The sequence below is a fragment of the Rhinatrema bivittatum genome, chromosome 8 (assembly GCF_901001135.1).
Source record: "Rhinatrema bivittatum chromosome 8, aRhiBiv1.1, whole genome shotgun sequence".
Taxonomy (NCBI): domain Eukaryota; kingdom Metazoa; phylum Chordata; class Amphibia; order Gymnophiona; family Rhinatrematidae; genus Rhinatrema; species Rhinatrema bivittatum.
Genome location: NC_042622.1, coordinates 99,282,091 through 99,302,011, shown reverse-complemented (window position 1 = coordinate 99,302,011; position 19,921 = coordinate 99,282,091). Strand labels below are relative to the sequence as shown.

Genomic DNA, 19,921 nt, shown 5'->3' with positions numbered 1-19,921 from the left:
AGGGAATCCAGCTAAGACGAGACTCCAGTGACGAGGCAAGATTTCATCTGGAGAACCACAGGAGCTGGAGGATCAAGAGGACTCGGAAGTACAGGAAGGGAATCCAGCTGAGACGAGACTCCAATGACGAGGTAAGATGTCATCTGGAGAATCAGAGGAGCTGGAAGGTTAGGAGGACTCGAAATGAGCGAAGGAGGGTGGAACCTCGGAAACATCAGGAAGTCTGGACTAGGAACCTCAGGACATGAAGACTTGGAATATCAGGAAGCCATAAACACAGGAAGCAGACGAGACAAGGAGCTCCAACGAAGAACGAAGACCTGATGGAGCGTTGGAAGATGAGACTTCCAGGAGCAAGTAACTCCAAAGCAAGGCAAGGCAGGAGTGTTGAAGAAGCCCTTTTATAGGGCTGAGACAGGAAACAGTCATCAGGTAGGGCCTGGGGCATATCCGGTCACAGCCTTTTAAATCTTGTGAAGAGGTGCGGCCCGCACCTTAGGAATAGGAAGCAGGAACTTATGCAGGACCATGGCCAGAGGCCATGGTCCTGCTAACTGTTACAGAAGGGGGGCCTTGAGAGGCCTTAGCCATCTGTTATGCGCACACAGGCTTTGGCTAGATGGAGCAAGAGATGCCATGAGCAGCTGCTGCACGAGAATAGGAGATGTGTGCCCTTGGACCTCGGTGAACCCAGAGAGGAGCTCTGGGGAAACTCCAAGGCTGGTGAGACAAATCCGTGTCTGGGTCGAGACCAAGCCCAGGCCCCTGCCGACCTGCATATCTCAGTGAGACCAAGCACCCTTGGTTGGTCTCTGAGTGGTCCTCAGACTACTCCAAGCCTATTCGGACCACCGCTGGGAACGGCAATGGCAGCAGGCCGGATAGGAGACGAGGGCAGACGAAGGCTCTGGAACATGAAGACTGAGACAGGAGACTTGGGATGTGAAGAATCAGATGAGAGGCTTGAGATGTGAAGACTCAGACGAGAAGCTTGAGCATGAAGACTCAGGGTCAAGGTTAGGAACAAGTACTGGTTTGAGGCTGCGACGCAGCAGGCCCTACACAGCCCACAGCGGACCATGCTTGAGTGCGAGGCAGACTCGAGACGAATATGTGGTAGTTGAAGCCAGAACATGGCGAAGATTCAGTAGAAGTCTGTACCAAGGCGCGCCCTACACAGCCACCTGTGGCTGGTCGTGGACCACGCTGGAATGGCACAGGTTCAGTCAGAGTCTTAGGCATGGACGGTGCAGCCAACAGAACTTAGTTTTTGGGTACTTGCCAGGTTCTTATGGCCTGGATTGGCCACTGTTGGAAACAGGATGCTGGGCTTGATGGACCCTTGGTCTGACCCAGTATGGCATGTTCTTATGTTCTTATGTTCTTAACATCCGAGGGCCGAGATGAATTCCAGGATAAAGGACCAAGACGAGACTTGGCATCGAGCAAAGGGAAGGGGGCCAAGGCGAAACTTGGCTTAAGGCATGAAACATAGGCCAAGACGAGACTTGGCTTCAAGTGAAGATGACCCTCTGGAGACTAGTGCTGCGAGACAAGGAGGCAGGCCCATGCCACGAGGTGACGAGACATGACGTAACACGCCAGAGAAGGTAGCCATGAGGAACCAAGAGTCCAGGAAGCAGAAGCAGAGATGAGGCATCAGGAAGGAACCCAACTGACCGAGGCTCCAATGTCCGAAAACAGGAACTTGATGAAATGGATTTATCCTCGGGATGGACATCTGGAGGACTCGAGGAGCTGGAACATCACAGGAAGACCACGAGACATCAGGAAAACCACGAAACATCAGGAAGAGACCAGGAACATGAAGAACGATGAGGGATTCCATGAAGAACAGGAAATACCAGCAGGAGTGAAGACGAGAAGTCCTTGAGACGAACTAACTCCTTGCAAAGGCAAATAAGGACTGGAAGCTGGGCCCTTAAATAGGGCTGAAGATCAGGAAACACCCTAGGAGGAGTCCAGGTGGGGCCAGGAGGCTGGCCCTTTAAATCCATGAAGGAGGCGCAGCCCGTGCCCTAGGAGACAGGAAGCAGGAAGTATGCAGAACCATGGCCAGCAGTCATGCTGCAGGAGCAGTACAGGGAAAAGCCAGGCCTCTGCACAGGTCCCTATGTCAGCAGCAGCTCCTGCCGCTGCTGGAGGCACCGAGGACGGTTCCAGCTGGCAGGAAAGCCCAGGGAAAGCGGCCTCCAGGCCGCGAGGCTGAAGAGGGCGTCGGCGGCACTCCCTGCCGCAAGAGGATCCCAATAAGCGCAGCTCCATGCCGCGCTGAAGATTAAAGTCCACGGCTCCTGCCGCGAAGGTCGGCATCTCCTGCACTGTGGAGGTAAGTGCAGAATCATAACACTAACGCTGAAGAGCAGGGCGTGGCCAAGGAATAGGCCCAGCATTGTCGGCAGCTCTCAAGCCGCAGAAGGCAGACTAAGAAGCGGCTCCAGCCGCAAGGAAGACCAGGGACTGTGGCCTCCAGGCCCAGGGCAGGCAGAGAGAAGGTAAGAGGCTGCCCAAGAGGGCAGAATCACCACATAAAGCTTGTGTTGCTCTTACTGCAGTGACACAGAATTTGTATGTTGAATATTAATTTTAAATATTTAAAAGTGAGATGTACAATTATATGTTTTTTAGGCTTGTTCCTGGGGTGGGGTAATCTGATAGTGATTGTATTTATTTATTTTTAAAACGTATTACATGCCTTATTGCTCTAATGCCCAAAGCGAAGTTCAAAATCTTGCAGGGGAGTGGGGGGTGAGAGGAGGTGGAAGGGCTTATGGGCTGGAGTCCCAGGTCTTTAAAGTACCTAGCAACAGGTCCGATGAGCTCTTAGTCATGTGTCATTCTCAAGTGAACTGATTCTCATTAGAAAAAGGCTTTTACCTCCTCGTTCTTAACCTCTTCGGCTAGCATCTTACCTTTTATAATAAATGAGCAACATTTTTTATGATTTCACACTGAGTGCACTAATCATGTGATACCCTTCTTAGTTCAGGTCTGAAGGCCCTTTCTTTCACTCTACCTGATTCCTTGACGACTTGGGAAATCGAAGGCATTGGCCTTTCTGCTGAAGGTAGGCGGTGTTTGGTGATGTACAGTACTAAGACACAATCCAGTCTGAGGTGACTGGGCCTTGGCTCTCATCTTCTTGTCTTGCCTTATTCTTTGCCACTGAAATGATCCTCAGACTGGTCCCCAGGGCAGAGTCAGCAATTGCCGTTCATAAGTACACTAATGATAATGACCTTCAGAAAGAGATTGAATCCTTGTTTCCATCTGAGATAAAATGTTTATTTATTAAGGGAAAAAGGGAGAACTTAGTATCTTATATATTCTAGACATACTTTGTAATTGATTTACAGTGCTGCAGGCAGCAATACAGTGCATGCAAAAGATATTGCTGAAGTAGTAATTATAGCCATAATGAAAGATATCCTAAATATACAGGGAAAATGAAAGCTGATGCTTGATTATGGACAGAAACACCAGTTTAAAGCATTGCCTTCTGCAGCCCACAATACCTGGTCCTCCCTGGTTGTCTCTTATCCAGGCCTGACCCTTCTTAGTTTTAGGAATCAGGCTCTCCCAGGCTAGTGTGCTGGGTACTGTGAATGCTGTGCTTATTCACTGACATTTGTTACAGTGGGTTGTGCTTTTTGTCTCCCAGGTCTGTGCGTTGCTAATCCCGTTAAAGTGCAGGTGTTTAAAGATGTATTCTTGGACATGCATATACCCTACTCTGTAGTACGCGGAGAACAAATTGAGTTGCGGGGTTCTCTTTACAACTACAGGGATGTAAAAATTAAGGTAACTCACTCTATACTTATTTATCTTCTCTAAAATACAGCCTTAAGATTCGCTTTAAAATGTCTTCCCTATCGTCCCATCAGACCAGTCTAGGCAGAGACAATTGTTTTGATGTTTCCCCCGTTGCCTGCAGCTCTCCAGTATTCTCTGTCTCCAGCTGATGTTAGAAGTGCAGTCCTATAGCTGGAAGTTTTGTTGGATAAATTGACCTCAGGATGGATTTGGTCTTCAGCCTCTCTGTTCCTGGTCAAGTAGGGACAAGCAGGGAGTTGCTGACCCTTCTTCTGGCATGATCCCATTTTGTGAGTGTTAACTGACAACCAGTAGTACTGGTTCCCTCTCTCTCTCCTTTGTTCCCTCCTACTTTAGGCCTGTCTTCTTCTCCCGAGGCTTTTTGGGGCTTTAGGTCTGGGCCCAGATGATTTAAGTAGTTGTAGCCAGTCCTTGAAACTTTCTTAAGGGAAGAACTCAGTATCTTTCTCTCCCTTTTCTCTCTGAGTTTTAAAGTTATTTAAAAAAGAAAAACGTAAGGAAAGGTGAAGTTCAAGGGAAAGTTTCCGCTGATATGCTTCTGCTCTGGGTAGTTTCTTTAACAGATGGGGGGTCGGGGAATGTTAGACAGACAGGGTTTTGTGGTTCACAGCTATTTTGTCTGCACACTATGGCTATACCCATGGAGCACGAGAAATGCTGTCCCGCTAAGAGCCATAGCGTGCCTATGGCCAATATAGCCTTGGCCATAGTTGCCACTACTGAATGGTGCCATAACGCTGCCAGTGCCATCAATAGTAGTGCGGCCTCCCTGGAATCAGCAGCATGACTAGTGGGGCCCCACTGGAATTGGCAGAGTGGCCAGTGGGACCTTAGGAGGAGTAGCAGCAGTGTACCCTGTCCTGCATGAATGACCCCCAAGGCCAGAGCTAGGTCAGTCCTCATGGCCCGAAGTTGTCCCATTGGCTGTGGGGGCTGAAGAAGGAGACTGCTGCTGCTTCAAGAGGGAGAAAAATAAGTGAGCGAAGGAGTATGAGGGTGTGTATGAGAGAGCATGTGTATGTGTGTGTGTGAGTTAGAGCTTGTGTGTGTGTGTGTGAGTGTGTATATGTATGAGAGAGAGAGAGAGAGTATGTATAGTAAGTGTGTGAAAGTGAGAGAGAACATGTGTATGCATGTCTGAGTGTATGTGATAGAGAGAGCATGTTTGTTAATGTGTGTGTGAGAGAGAGTGTGTTAGGATTCGCAGCTTGCGGGAGAGTCTCATGAACCACAGCACTTACCCCATGTGGTGAAACACCAGTTTGTGACTTAGTCCCTGGCAAACATTCTGTTTACTTTTTTGACCACTGCAACACACCAAGGCAATGTAGTTAGCAGCTGTGGGGTTTAAATACCCCTCCTACAGGCGTCATCTTCCGGGGCCGAGCTGATTCTCCCCCCGCGGCCCCTTTAAGAGGCGGGGCCTCCCACGCGCGCGCATCAGCTGCTTGGGAGGATGCTACCTAGGTCGCGCAGCCATGTGCATTCGGCCGCCCGCGGAGGGAGGGCCGCCGCGCCAGGCAGACGAACAAGGTAGGTAGGAGGACCTGGCCGGGGGCTGCAGTAGCCAGGCACTACAACATGATATGAATGAGTAGCTTGCTTGTTGCGGCGGTTACTACCCCAAACCAATTAAGCCTGATACTTCACTTTGAATACATATATAGTGCAGCTTACTGCTTCAACGGCAGAGGGGAATGAAGATAAGAGGATGTACATTCAGACAACTACTAACAAGGACTGAATTGCATAGGTAAACAAATAAGTGTGGGAATAGCTTGCCTGTTGCGGCGATTACTACCCCAAACCTATTAAGCCTGATACTTCACTTTGAATACATACATAGCGCAGCTCACTGCTTCAACGGCAGGGGGGGATGAAGATAAGAGGATTTACTTTCAGACAACTACCAACAAGGACTAAATTGCGCAGGCTGGGAAAACAAGCGTGGGAGTAGCTTGTTTATTGCGGCGGTTACTACCCCTAACCAATTAGGCTTGATACTTCACTTTTATGCAGCTCCAGCACTGCTCTCTACATTAATGGCAGGGGTGGAAGGAAATTAGAACCAAAAAAGTTACCAATAAGGGCCCTGACCTCAGTGGTCAAAGTAACAGATAAGTATGAGAAAAATAACTGTGAAAGCTTGCTGGGCAGACTGGATGGGCCGTTTGGTCTTCTTCTGCCGTCATTTCTATGTTTCTGTGTTTCTATAATGTGTGGATGAGTATGTGTGGAATATAGTATGAATGGTGGGCACTGATTACATGGTGTATTATGTGATATTATTTATGGGGTTCAAAAATGGATTCTATATGGGGTAAAATGAATGTTAATTGCAAATAAAAACAGGTTATACAATAATTATATTTGATGTTGATAGTTTCTGCAAAACATTGATCTGTTAAATGTGTATTGCTAATAAACAGACAAAGAATGGTATATAACTTGTTTAATACTCCTCTGATTATGGTAATTTGTTAGTTGACACTTTTCAGAGGAAGTGCACAATTGTTGTTTGCTATATTGAATGGATGAATCATAGACTCAGGTAAGGGATTTGCATGTCACAGCCCCCTGCACTACTGTTGGTATTTTGCAGTGAAATATCACTATAAATCAAAGGATGGCAAAAGCCTAAATTACAGAACTATGACTGAAAAAGTCCTACATTGGAGAATTCTGAATGAGAGAGGGATTTGTGAGAAAAAATGAATTCTCACCCTAATAATTCCCAGACAACTGGAAAAAAAAGCCAGGTAGGATGGAAGGGTGTATACATATTTTCTTCCCATGGTCCTGCCTGTGTCTTGGCCTTTTAGCTGAGAGAAGGTGACATATCCAGGCTGGGTGATAGTGAATGACTAGTTATGAGCCTAGTGGAGCTGTAAACCCAACCCATGGAAAACCTTCCTACTAAGAGAGGTGAGCAACGGGACCCCAGCAGTAGGTTGAGTAGCCCCCAGGAGCAAGGGGACCACAGCAGCAAATCTGGAGGTAGAGTGATCCCCTGGGAGCAAGAGGATCCCAGCAGCAGGCCTAGAGGTGCTAGAAACTCATAATTAAACCAACAGCCCTAGACCTAGGTAATTCTCAAATTAATCTCTCAAATCAAGTACAGGATTTAGGTGTACAGCTAGATAAGAACCTCACAATGAAAATGCACATCAGGAAATTGATTAAGACAGGTTATGCAAAACTGCATATACTACAGCAGCTGAAACCATTATTAACTTTTCAGGACTTCCATACATTACTGCAAACTCTAATCTTCTCAAATCTTGACTACTGTAACTCTATACTTCTAGGTCTTCCAGCAAGTCAATTAAAACCACTGAAACTATTACAGAATGCTGCAGCAAGACTACTATTAAGATCTATTGTTTCACTGTATTTAAAGTTCACAGTTTTATTGGGAATATTTATTACGTTACGCTATACTTTACACACATGGTTATTTGTAAACCGGGTTGATGTGATGCCTGTCATGAAACTCGGTATAACAAAAATAATAAATAAATAAATAAATCTAGGAAATATGATCACATTACACCCTCATTGATGACACTGCATTAGTTACCAGTGCTAATGATAATATTCAGCATCATTGATTCCAACAACACCAGCTTGTTAGGAATGTCACTACAACCTTACAATCCTCAGAGAACACTAAGATCTCAAAATAAAGGTCTTCTGACTATCCCCACAATATAGAGCACACATCTGACGCAAATAAGAGATTGAATTTTCTCCATAGCAGATCCAAAGCTCTAGAATGCTCTGCCTGAGATATTGCATATTTTACCAGATAGAAATAAATTAAAAAATGAATTAAAAACATGGCTTTTCAAAACACATATAATTTAACTTAAAAACATCAAATTAGACAGAACCATAAAAACTAGAAGGATAAAAAAATAATAATTGCATCATGAAGAATAAATCAAACAAGAGTATGCAAGATTCGCAAAACAACCAACAGACTAAGATGAGAAAACTAGTATTTTGTTTGTAAATATCTATATTCATTGCCTTTTGTACTAGTTTAATTCCATATGTACTAGAAATTCTTACTAGATGGATATTAATACCTACCCATGAATACCAACTTTGTAACCATTCCTTGTTTGTTTGCTGAATCTATAACTATGAATGTCACTTTGAAAACTGTTGCGATCTATATATGGAATGACGGTTATATAAAATGGCTAAATAAATAAATGTAACTTCAAGAGGGAGATAAAAATTAACAGAAAAAAATGTGCACAGATCTCCTGTCTTAAAGTACTAAATTTGAAAATTGAGCAAAAGTCCAACAGTTGGATTTACACAGATTTTTTGCCCCTTCCTGAAATTCCAGGCAAGAAAAACCTGGGGCAAAAGATGTGCTGGCCCTTTTATTCCTCTTAAACTTAAATGTATCTCTAAACCTTTCCCTTTTTTCAGTTCTGTGTTACACTATCCGTTGGAGAGGGGATATGCTTATTCAAGGGCTCAGCGACTAAGCTAAAAGGAATACAGAGTTCTTCTTGTACACCCAAGTTCATCGAAGGATCCTCTGACTGTCTCGTCATGTTCACTATACTGCCCTTGGAGTTAGGCCTTCATACTGTCAACTTTACACTGAAGTCCGAATATGGAAGCGAAATTCTGATTAAAACACTACAGGTTGTGGTAAGTATAGGTTTTCCTTACATTAGTCTAAAGAAAATGATCCTATGAGAGAGCACATGGTATGAAGATACATTATAATTATAATTCATGTCTACTGGCGATACACTGATACTCTTTCATAGTCAATTATGCTGTTATTAATCTTTTGATCTAGTCAGGAGATCCTAATTTGTTATGATTTGTGGGTATGTGGACCCTTAGCCCGAGTTGCAAGTTGACACTACCTGTGGGAAGGACCCCCACAGGTCTGCACCATCGGGAGGCGAGGTCAGAGACAGCGGAGAGCTCTGGGTGAGGCAATAGAGAGATCCCGCGGCACCAGACGGGGACTCCCGAGAGAGTAGACTGGAGGCGATGTCTGGGCAGGGACCCTGAGTGAAGTGATGCCAGACAGACCACAGAGCGGGGGACGTGAGGCTTGACCAAACAGGAGGTACTCCAGAGGGCAACCCCAAAGAGAGGAGCTGCACAGTGTAGGATGATGATGAAACGCCATAGGCCAGCTCACAGGACAGGGAAGCCCAAGCTGAGCCTCTAGTGATGACGTAGCACTGCCCCGAGGAGCAGGGAAATGGAGGCAGTCCCAATGTCGTTTGTAGGCGCAACCTCAAGGAGCGGGAAGTGCACAAGTCCCAGGGAAGCTGGAGAGCGCTACCCCAAGGAGCGGGGAAGCTCTGGCAATCACTGTAGTATGAAGATGCGGTCCCAAGGAGTGGGAGGTGTGGCCAATCTTGTTCAAGATGTGGGCACAACCCCGAGGAGCAGGGGAGTCCCCTAGTAGAACTCACGAATAGTAGATGTGCCCCAGAGATACCAGACAGGGTTCACAGTCAAGGCACAAAGCGTAGTCTCAGGAACAGGAAGCAATAGTCGAAGATGTATGGAACTTGTTGCCAAGTTGGCTAGCTGAGGGCGAAGGTGGAGTTTAAATACCCTGGTCGTCAGCCAGAGACGCCCCCGAGGTTCCCACCGAGGAGGCTAGAAAGGAGGGCCCGTGGCGCGTGAGCGCCTAGGAAGGCCCAAAGTCGAGGAAGATGGTGGCAGCGTCCGGGCTGCCATAAGGAGTCCCGGGGAATGCGGCAGTGAAAGCTGGCATGAGCCACGAACAGCCCCGGGGAGGGCAGGAGAGTTGTGCAGGAGGTAAGCGCACGCGGGCGCAGCCATCTGCGACCGACGGTCATAACACAATTCTTTCCAGTGCATGTCAGAAGAGAATAAAATCACGACTGAAGTGACCTCCTCTATTATTCGCAATAGTCCTTGGACTAAATACCCAAGGTATTTAGCCCGAGGACTTTCAATGGAAGCAGCATTCCAAAACTGCCTCTCTGTTCACAATTTTATCATGAAACATTGAGTTTATCTCTCTATATTATAAAAATATTAGGGGCTCCGGTTGAGCATTGCAGCATGTCTGCACATGTGTGTGCATGGCATCACATAGAAGCCACTAACATTTTTAGTACATTGGGAGGAGAAGCAGTGGCGGTGAAACAATGGCTGATAACTGAAGAGGGGAGGAGTCCACGAACCAGCAGCGGAAGCAAGCAATCCTTCTATTGCCACAGCTCACTATTCAGAAGTCTCTCCTTAAACTGCTGACTGTGCAGTTAGCTGCAGTGAAATGTATACTTTCCCATGGACTTTGCATCAAAACGCATAGTTTTAAAAACTTCCCACATAATGTACCTGTAGATTTATCTACTTCATTAACTGGGACATGTATCTGAGGTAGGCTGGGGCAAGAAAAAAACCCTATTTTTTTGGGAGGGGGGGTGGTAAAAGATGTGACTTCTTCAATAATTTATAATGTAACTACTTGCTTTTTGACTTACTAGGAACTATAACTGCAAATCTTTGTGTGATAAGAAATAGTAAAAGTAAATATACACATTGAAAACTTTTGCAAATCTTGCACTGAATTCTGGTCTCCTTTTGATTCTAGCCAGAGGGGATTAAAAGAGAACATCATGTTGGTTTCACACTTGACCCACAAGGAGTTTATGGTATGGACTGTGACTATTACTACTATTACACTTCTATAGATCTGCTTGACATAAACAGCATACAAGCTCTGCTTGGTAGAGCTTACAATGTAATCAAGATAAACATATAGGGTAAAATAGACTTTGGGAATTTCATTAGTAAGAGAATTGTTAAAACTTGAAATGACTGTAAGTGGGACAATCAGAGGTTAAGATTTAAAAGCAACATAAAAAAAAGTGAGTTTATAGATGAGATTTAAATAAGGCAAGAGAGGGGGCATGATGCACCAGCTCAGGAAATCTATTACAAGGGTATGGTTCAGCCAGGAGGAAAGCATGGAATCAGGAATTGGCGGTAGAGAAGAAGGGCATAGATAGGAGTGACTTGTCTGATGAGCAGAGTGTACAAGGAGAGGTGTAGAGAGAGATAAGAGAAGAGAGGTAGTGAGGAGTTGCAGAGTGAAAACTCTTGAAGGTGAGTAAGAGGATCTTGAACTATATGCAGAAATGGATAGGGAGCCAATCTACAGGCTTAAGTAGAGGGGTTATATGGGTGTAGCGACTTTGGTGAAAGAGAAGTCATGCAACTGAAATTTGAATAGATTCTAGTGGACAGAGATAGCTCCCTGGGAGAACTGTGAGGAGTAGGTTGCAATAGTCTAAGTGGGAGGTGATGAGAGAGTAGATAAAGGTTCTAGTAGTGTATTCAAAAAGGAAGAGCCAGATTTTTGGTGATGTTATAGAGAAAGTGTTTCGGATATGAGTAGAGAAGTTGAAGAGGAGTTAAAGATGACTCCAAAGTTATGGGCTGAGGGAACTGGGAGGATTTGTTGCAACTCCACATACCTTTCTTTCTTTGCACCTCCTCTCACTATGGATGGACACCTGGCTGCCGCGGCGTCTGCCTACCGTCCTCTTCGGCGTCCCCGGACGGGCTTGGGCGCTGCCTCCCGCCATGCTCCGCTGGTACCTTAGGGCGCGCGTACTGCACGGCCCTCACTCTTATTTCCTACTTGGCGCGAACCTCAGGGATGTCCCCCTGTGATGACATCACGCTGCCCAGATATTTAAAGCCTACGTTGTTTGCTAGCTTTTGAGTTAGCAAGGGAATTCTTACAGATGGGACTCGCTCTCCGTACCCAGCTACTCTGCCTCTCCAATTTCCATTGGACTCTTATCGCTAACGGGGTACCCGCTCCTCGGGGGCCTCACTTGCTTTTCAGGTCACTATCAGGAAACCGGTACTTGCTCCTCGAGGGCCCATGTTCCCTGAATCGCTGCCTGCTCCTACCTTCTCTTCTGCCTGGAAGGATTCGCTATCTTCTACACCAGTGAGTACTACCATCTTCACCTCAGAGCTGTTCCCTGGAACCAGGTACTTGCTCTCAAGGGCCTGCCTCCGTTCCAGCCCTAAGTGCCATTTCCTATGTGGAACCACTGTGTGATTACATTACCTTCAAGCCTCTCAGCTCTCAGGGATCAGGTACTCGCTCCTCGAGGGCCTGCTCTCCCTATCCTGGGGTTCTCCATACTGGGGCTTTGTGCATATTCCACTGTACTCATTATTCTCAGTTCTTTCCACTACAGCGCTGCTACCGGAGGAGTTGCTGTTCCAGTGCCTGAGGTATACTAGCCCAGCCGGGCTACTTCTGCTGCTCATTACTGCCACCTCTGGTGGCCTGACCACATTGTCTAATAAAAGATCAATTTCTGTGTTTGTGTGTCCCAAGCTGAGCCTGACCTGTGGCCCCTCATGGGACTTCCCCCTGTGGGTATGGTCAGCTGCCACAGATTGCTAACTCCATGGATCCGGCACAGCTCAATGCCTTGCTGGCCATTCCAGGCCTGGCCCTATGCACTGCTGAACTACAAGACGCATTGGAGAAACTTACTTCAGCGTTTCATCAGCTACAAGCACAGAAGAAGCAAGGCGCTACTTCCAGTAATGAAGGTCAGTTCCTGAAGTAACTATAAAGACTACGGTACCTCTGGCTGCTCCAGTTCGTTTCTCTGGAGAGATTCAGAAAACTAGAGGTTTCCTAAACCAATGCTGCATGCATTTCACATTGCAGCTTGCACACTTCCCCACAGCCTAAGGCAAGACTACTTATATTCTATCTTATCTTGTTGGAAGGGCCTTGTCTTGGGCTTCAATGCTGTGGGAACATAAGGATCCAATCCTGCAGGATATTGATGGATTTCTAAAATTATTTAAATCCGTTTTTGATGATCCTGCTGAGTGACTGTTGCTGGTTCTGACCTGGTGGACTGAAGCAAGGCAACCAACCACTGGCTGATTTTTCAATAGAGTTCAAGACTCTTGCTACAGAGTTATGCTGGGAACATAGATGCCTGAAAACTTTCTTCTTCAGAGGTCTGAATACCCGCTTGAAGGGCAAGCTTGCCGCTCGTGAGACACCTGACTTGCTGGATGAACTAGTGACTTTGGCTACTAGAATTGACCACTGGCTTCGTGATAAGGTGAATGAACTCAAGCCTACTAAAGGACCAGTTCAGAAGGAGACTCGTGCTAAATTTGCACTTCGGATGGTTCCAGCAGTACCTGTTGCCAGTGGAGAAGAACCGATGCAACTTGGTCACAGTCATTTGACTCCAAAAGAGAGAAGACTTCGGAAGAGGCATGGCTTATGTTTGTACTGTGGACAAGCTGGTCACGACGTCCCAACATACCCTATTCGTCCAGAAAACGGATGGGCCTAAGTCCTGCAGGAGGACTGTTCTTAGGCCTTACCTCGCCTTCTCCTCCTCTGCTCTCTCTACCAGTCTCCCTGACTTGCGGACTGTCTACAATCCAAACTCTTGCCCTTGTGGATTTGGGGGCAGGAGGCAACTTTATACTTCGACGCCTAGTGGAACATTTGAGGATTCCCCTCGTTACTTTAGAAGCTCCACTATTCTTGTCATCCATCCATGGAGAGCCTTTGCCCGGTGATGTGACTCTTCGTACCGAACCAGTGACTCTTCGCACCAGAGCCCTCCATACGGAGACAATTCCCTTCTTTGTGTTAGAGAAGGCCATGCACCCTATCGTTCTGGGGTTACCCTGGTTGCAGTTGCATCAGCCTCAATTCAACTGGTCCTCCTTGGAACTATCCCGCTAGGGCCCAGGTTGTCATGGCAGTTGCCTCAAGGAAGTTTCTGCTGTTCCCTGCATGCCTACAACTCCAGTTCGGTGCTGACATCCTCCCTCCACACAGATCTTATGACTGTGCCATTCGGCTGAAACCAAACACTGAACCTCCTAAAGGACGTGTCTATCTACTCTCTGCAATAGAGAATAAGGCTATGTCTGAGTACAGTGAGGAGAATTTACAGAAAGGTTTCATTAGACCATCAAAGTCGCCAGCCAGCACAGGATTCTTCTTTGTGGGGAAGAAGGACGGAACCTTACGTCCTTGTATCGAGGTCTGAACGAGATTACAATTAAAGACCGTTACCCCCTGCCTTTAATCTCAGAGCTGTTTGACCAGCTTCAGGGGGCCAAGATATTTTCGACACTTGACCTGAAGGGGGCCTACAACTTAGTCTGGATTTGCAGTGGTGATGAGTGGAAAACAGCTTTCAACCCTCGAGACGGTCATTTTGAGTATTTAGTAATGCCCTTCGGCATGTGCAACACACCCGCTGTGTTCCAGAACATGATGAATGACATCCTTTCTCTTGGAGGATATTCCGGAAGAGCCGAAGCACATAATCGACCCGAAGAAAGTCATCTTAGCGGCTACTCATTCTGTGCCCGTTGGTAAGACCATCATGCCAAAGTGTCTCAGAAAGAAAGTGCTCTATTGGGCGCACAATTCCAAGCTGGCTGGCCATCCTGGTCAACGCCATACCCTGCTTAAGCTACAGAAGTATTATTGGTGGCCAACTATCAAGGAAGATACACTCTCCTATGTGGCATCTTGTGCCAACTGTGCCAAGCACAAACCTACTTCTGGCTCTGGAACAGCCCTGGATGCATATCACTACTGATTTTGTAGTTGATCTACCCCTTTCTGGAGGTATGAATACCATCTGGGTCACAGTCGACCACTTCAGCAAGATGGCCCACTTCGTGGCACTACCTGGCTTATCCTCAGCCTTGGAACTTGCGAAGCTCTTCATAGTCCATATCTTTCGCCTCTACGGCTTACCGAAGCACATAGTCTCAAATCGAGGATCACAGTTCACGGCAAGATTCTGGAAGGCCCTGTGCAAACTCTTCGAAATCTCTCTAAATTATACATCTACCTATCATCCTCAATCTAATGGCCAAACAGAACGGATGAATAGGACCCTGAAACAGTTCATTCGGGCCTATGTGAGTTGCTGTCAGAATAACTGGGCCGAACTGTTACCATGGGCTGAATTCGCCATTAATTCTCATCCAGTAACATCAACTGGATCAACACCATTTGAAGTGGTATATGGACGTTCACCATCACCGCCACTTCCACTGAAGCTCTCAGTGACGTCCCCAGCAGCTTAATCCACTGCTGAAGAAATCCATCAATTATGGACTCAGACGAAACAATGCTACTCAAAGCGAGTGATCGAGCCAAAAGGTTTTATGACGCTCATCATTCCAAAGTGCCTGTCTTTCAATCTGGTGACAAAGTCTGGCTATCCACTAAGCACCTTAGACTGAAGTTACCCTCCTCTTGATTTGCTTCTTGCTACATTGGACCATTTCCAATCCTCCGACGTCTTGGCAATGTTACCTACAGTCTGAAGTTACCACTTGGATTGAACATCCATAACGCTTTTCATGTTTCACTTCTGAAACCACTCATCATCAGTGAATTCTCTTCCAAATCTCAGGAACCATCTCCTATCAATGCAGAAGATGACCTAGAATATAAGGTCGAAGCCATTCTTGATGTCCGCAAATGAGGCAAAACCTGGGAATACCTTCTCTCATGGGAAGGTTTTGGCCCTGAAGAAAATTCTTGGGAGCCTCTGGCTAATATCCTTGACAAAGAGATGCTCCATCAGTTTCATCTTTTGCATCCTTGGAAACCAAAATCTGGTACCTGCAGAGGAGATCACCCTTTGAAGGGGGGTACTGTTGCAACCGTCCCTTCCCGACGACTTCACTCCACATACCTTTCTTTCTTTGCACCTCCTCTCGCTATGGATGGATGCCTGGCTGCCGCAGCGTCTGCCTGCCATCCTCTCCGGCATCCCCGGACCGGCTTGGGTACTGCCTCCTGCCATGCTCCGCTGGTACCTTAGGGCGTGAGTGCCGCGCGGCCCTTACTCTTATTTCCTACTTGGCGTGAACCTCAAGGGTGTCCCCCTGTGATGACGTCACGCTGCCTGGATATTTAAAGCCTACATTGTTTGCTAGCCTTTGAGTCAGCAAGGGGAATTCTTACGGATGGGACTCGCTCTCCGTACCCAGCTACTCTGCCTCTCCAATTTCCATTGGACTCTTAACGCTAACGGGGTACCCGCTCCTCGGGGGCCTCACTTGCTTTTCAGGTCACTATCAGGAAACCGGTACTTGCTCCTCGAGGGCCCATGTTCCCTGAATTGCTGCCTGCTCCTACCTTCTCTTCTGCCTGGAAGGATTCGTTATCTTCTACACCAGTGAGTACTACCATCTTCACCTCAGAGCTGTTCCCTGGAACCAGGTACTCGCGCCTCGAGGGCCTGCCTCCATTCCAGCCCTAAGTGCCATCTCCTACGTGGAACCACTGTGTGAGTACATTACCTTCAAGCCTCTCAGCTCTCAGGGATCAGGTACTCGCTCCTCAAGGGCCTGCTCTCCCTATCCTGGGGTTCTCCATACTGGGGCTTTGTGCATATTCCACTGTACTCATTATTCTCAGTTCTTTCCACTACGGCACTGCTACTGGAGGAGTCGCTGTTCCAGCGCCTGAGGGATACTAGCCCAGCCGGGCTACTTCTGCTGCTCACTATTGCCACCTCTGGTGGTCTCAACACATTGTCTAATAAAAGATCAATCTCTGTGTTTGTGTGTCCCAAGCTGAGCCTGACCTGTCGCCCCTCACGGGACTTCCCCCGTGGGCGTGGTCAGCTGCCACAGTGTCCAAGGGTCCACTTAAACCTCACGAATTATAACAGGATTACAGTGTTATCCACAGAAACAGAGAAGGGAGAAAGAGAGGAAGTGGGCTTAGGGGGAAAGTTAAGGAACTCTGTCTTGACCATGTTGAGTTTAATGTAGTGGTGGGTCATCCAAGAAGCAATATTAGACAAGCAAGATGAGATGTGGGCCTGGATTCCTGATTACATTTCTGGTATAAAAAGACAAATCTGGCAATCATCAGCATAGAGATGGTAATGATAGCCATAAGAGGAAATCAAAGCACCAAGAGAATTTTTATAAAAAAAGAAGAGAAGAAGACCCAGGAGAGAATCCCAAGGTACACCAATTGATAGGTGGCAGAAGAGGAGGATCTGTCAGAGGAAACACTAAAAGTTTGATGGGAGAGGTAACAAAAGAACCTAGACAGGTTAGAGTACCAAAATCCAAGAGAAGACAGAGTATCATGGAGTAGGTAGTGATCAACAATGTAAAAAGCAACAGATAGTTCAAGAAGGATAAGGACTGAGAATAGGCTTTTCTTTTAGCCTTTTAAACAGGTAATTGGAGTCTTTGGCAAGGGCTATTTCTGTAGAATGTAGAGGGCAAAAGGCAGACTTGAGTGGATCAAGCATGGTTTGAGATGAAAGTAAGTCAAAACAACTGCAGTGAATAGAACATTCAAGTAATTTGGAAGCAAAAGGTAAGGCGATGATAGTTGGCAAGTCAGGGAGGCTCCAGTGAGGTGTGATCACAGTATGTTTGAAGGCAGTAGGAACAGTAGCAGTGGAAAGTGATAAATTAGGGACGTGAGAGATGGAAGAAATCACTGAATTGGAGATAGAGCTGAGGAACGGGCAAAATGAGCAGCGGAACAAATAATGAGTTTGGAGAAGGAGACAAGATGGGCAGAAAAGGAAGAGAGTGACAGAGGCTAGGGAAAGGGTAGAGGAAAGAAGAGGGGGGAGAGGAAGATAGAGGCGTCTCGGTTGTGAACGTAAGACTAATTTTGTAAATCTTGCCATGGAAGTAGTTGGCCATAGTCTAGGCAGACAGTGAAAGGGGGGATGGAAGTGAAGGAAGTTTGAGAAGAGAATTGAGTGTGGCAAAGAGATGGTGAGAGTTGCATGCCAGAGAGTTTGTCAAATGGACTTAGTAGTTTTGCTTGGCAAGTGACATAGCAGACTGGAAGGAGGTCAACATGTATATGAAATGTATGAAGTCTGTCTGGACATGGGATTTTAGCCAGAGATATTCTGTAGGGTGGGCATAGGAATATAGGAAATAAATTCTAGGGGTAAACCAAGGCTGGGGTTTGGTGCGCCTTACAGGATGAGTAAGGGGAGGCTCAAGAGTGTCTAAAGCAGACGAGAATATAATGTTCCGATTCACATCTCCAGCGATCAGATTTTTTTCTCCCTCCAGCTGAATCCGATCATTAAGTCACTAGAGGTGGTAGAGGTGGTAGAGCAGAGTTGAAGATCAAATGAGGAAGTTAAGGAAAGGATTTTTGAGGTTAATGTCACCAAGAAAAAGAGAAGGGGAAGTTGGGTAAAGGAAGAAGGAAAGCCAGGAATCAGCTGATGAGAAAGGAGAAGGGAAATTTATCAGAGGATCAATAAATGACAGCTACTCGGAGAAGTAGTGGGGTGAATAGGCAAATGGAGTGGGCCTCAAAAGAAGAAAAAGAGTGGTATTGAGGTGGAAGAAGGCAGGGGCTGCTGAAGGCAATCTGCTGCCTGAGGTGAAGGATGAGATGGTGTCACCTCTCCCCCTCCCACTCCTTGTCTCTGACCCCCCATAGGCTCTCTCTGGCACCCAAACTAAAGCACTCTCACTCATGCTCTCGCCCCCAAGCACCCTCACAAATGCTCTCTCACCCCCCAGCTCACAATCTCTCTCTCTTTCTCACACACACACACACATACACACAAACACACACAACAAGTTGCTTCCCCAAGTGTGCACACACACACAAGCTGCCTCACTTAAGTGTGCACACACACAAGCTGCTTCTCTCTCACGTGGGGCCTCTTCCATTCTTTGGCCGCCGCCGGCCTGAGCTCCAGCAGCGGCCCCCAGCCATTCTCTGTTCTTTGGCCGCTGCCAGCTGAGTTGAAGCAGCCGTGGCAAGGGCAGGCAGAATGAGGCTGATGCCACAGCAGCGTTCTGTGAGGGGCATTTTTTGCCACCTCAAAATTCTGCTGCCTGAAACGGCTGCCTCACTCTGCCTCATTATAGAACCGTCCCTGGAAGAAGGGGTTGAAATCTACAGGTGGGAGAGAAAGCAAACCAATACTACTAGCATGGGCTAGTGTGCAAGGTACATGAAAGAAAAAATAACCTCCATGACAGAGAGCAGTAACTGAAACAGTCTTCAGGGGAAAGCCAGTCAAGGCAAGGAATTGAAAAGTATGAGAGATAGAGAGGTCATGAATATAAGCAAGCTTCTTGGAAATAGAGTGGACATTTCATAGGGAGCATGAGAAAGGAAGAGAAGAGGGAAGGGGAATAGTGATGATATTGGAGGGATAACAGTTTGATATGGACCAATGGGGTGAAAGTTACCTTAGAGTACCAGGATTGGGATTGATTTCCTGGCTGAGAGCAGGAGGAGGATCAGCAGAATACATAGAAGAGAGGTAGAGGTGTGATGACAGCAACAAGGATAAGATGCTGTCAGAAACAGTGGAGATGGTTGAATGATAGGAAGAAAAGTTTAAAGTTCACAAGCAGTAGAGATAGTGCAGATGACAGAATGGCAGGTGAATAAAGAATGTAAGGAATAGGGAAAGTTCAAAGTAGTAGTGGTTTGCAGCAGAGAATAAGATTGAGGAGCATTAGCATCAGGAAGAGAAAATGCAATGGAGCCATAGGAAATAAAGAGAGGCTTGTAATATCCCCAGTACCTGGACAGCTACTTGAGGAATGCAAGTTGAGAGCAACTCAGAACTAAGGTGAGTTGGGGCAACTTCCAGAGTCAATTATTGAGGCAGCTGAGAGAAGTATCTGATGGGCTACAACCTACACAGTACCTGGCCAGCTACTCAAGGATCTTGGTGTGAGAGCACCTCAGACCAGGGGTGGGTTGTGGTGACTTCTGGAGTCGACCACTGAGGCATCTGGAAGAAATATGCAGATGGGCTGCAACCTCCCCTCACCAGCATTTGACATTGTACTTTGTCATCATGACCCTAAAACTTCCGCATGTATTTCCCAAACTGTTTAGCAGGCAGAGGCCTTCCCAAAAGAAAGGCTAGTCTGTTTCAGCATAGTCTGGAAAGCCACTATGGTTCTTTTCTTCTGCTTCTAACTTTAATCATCTCTCCTGGTGGAGATTTCTGCTGCTAGTACT

At 46.7% G+C, this 19,921-nt stretch overlaps 1 protein-coding gene across 1 annotated transcript in view; it reads left to right on the top strand.

Annotated features, from left to right (window-relative positions):
- Nucleotides 1–19,921, top strand: part of C5 (complement C5) — a 128,095-nt gene that overhangs the window by 53,840 nt on the left and 54,334 nt on the right. The window contains exons 19-22 of the mRNA XM_029613368.1: nucleotides 3,006–3,088; nucleotides 3,683–3,822; nucleotides 8,302–8,529; nucleotides 10,475–10,535. Of these exons, the coding sequence (XP_029469228.1) occupies nucleotides 3,006–3,088; nucleotides 3,683–3,822; nucleotides 8,302–8,529; nucleotides 10,475–10,535 (512 nt within the window). The remainder of the gene's footprint in view (nucleotides 1–3,005; nucleotides 3,089–3,682; nucleotides 3,823–8,301; nucleotides 8,530–10,474; nucleotides 10,536–19,921) is intronic.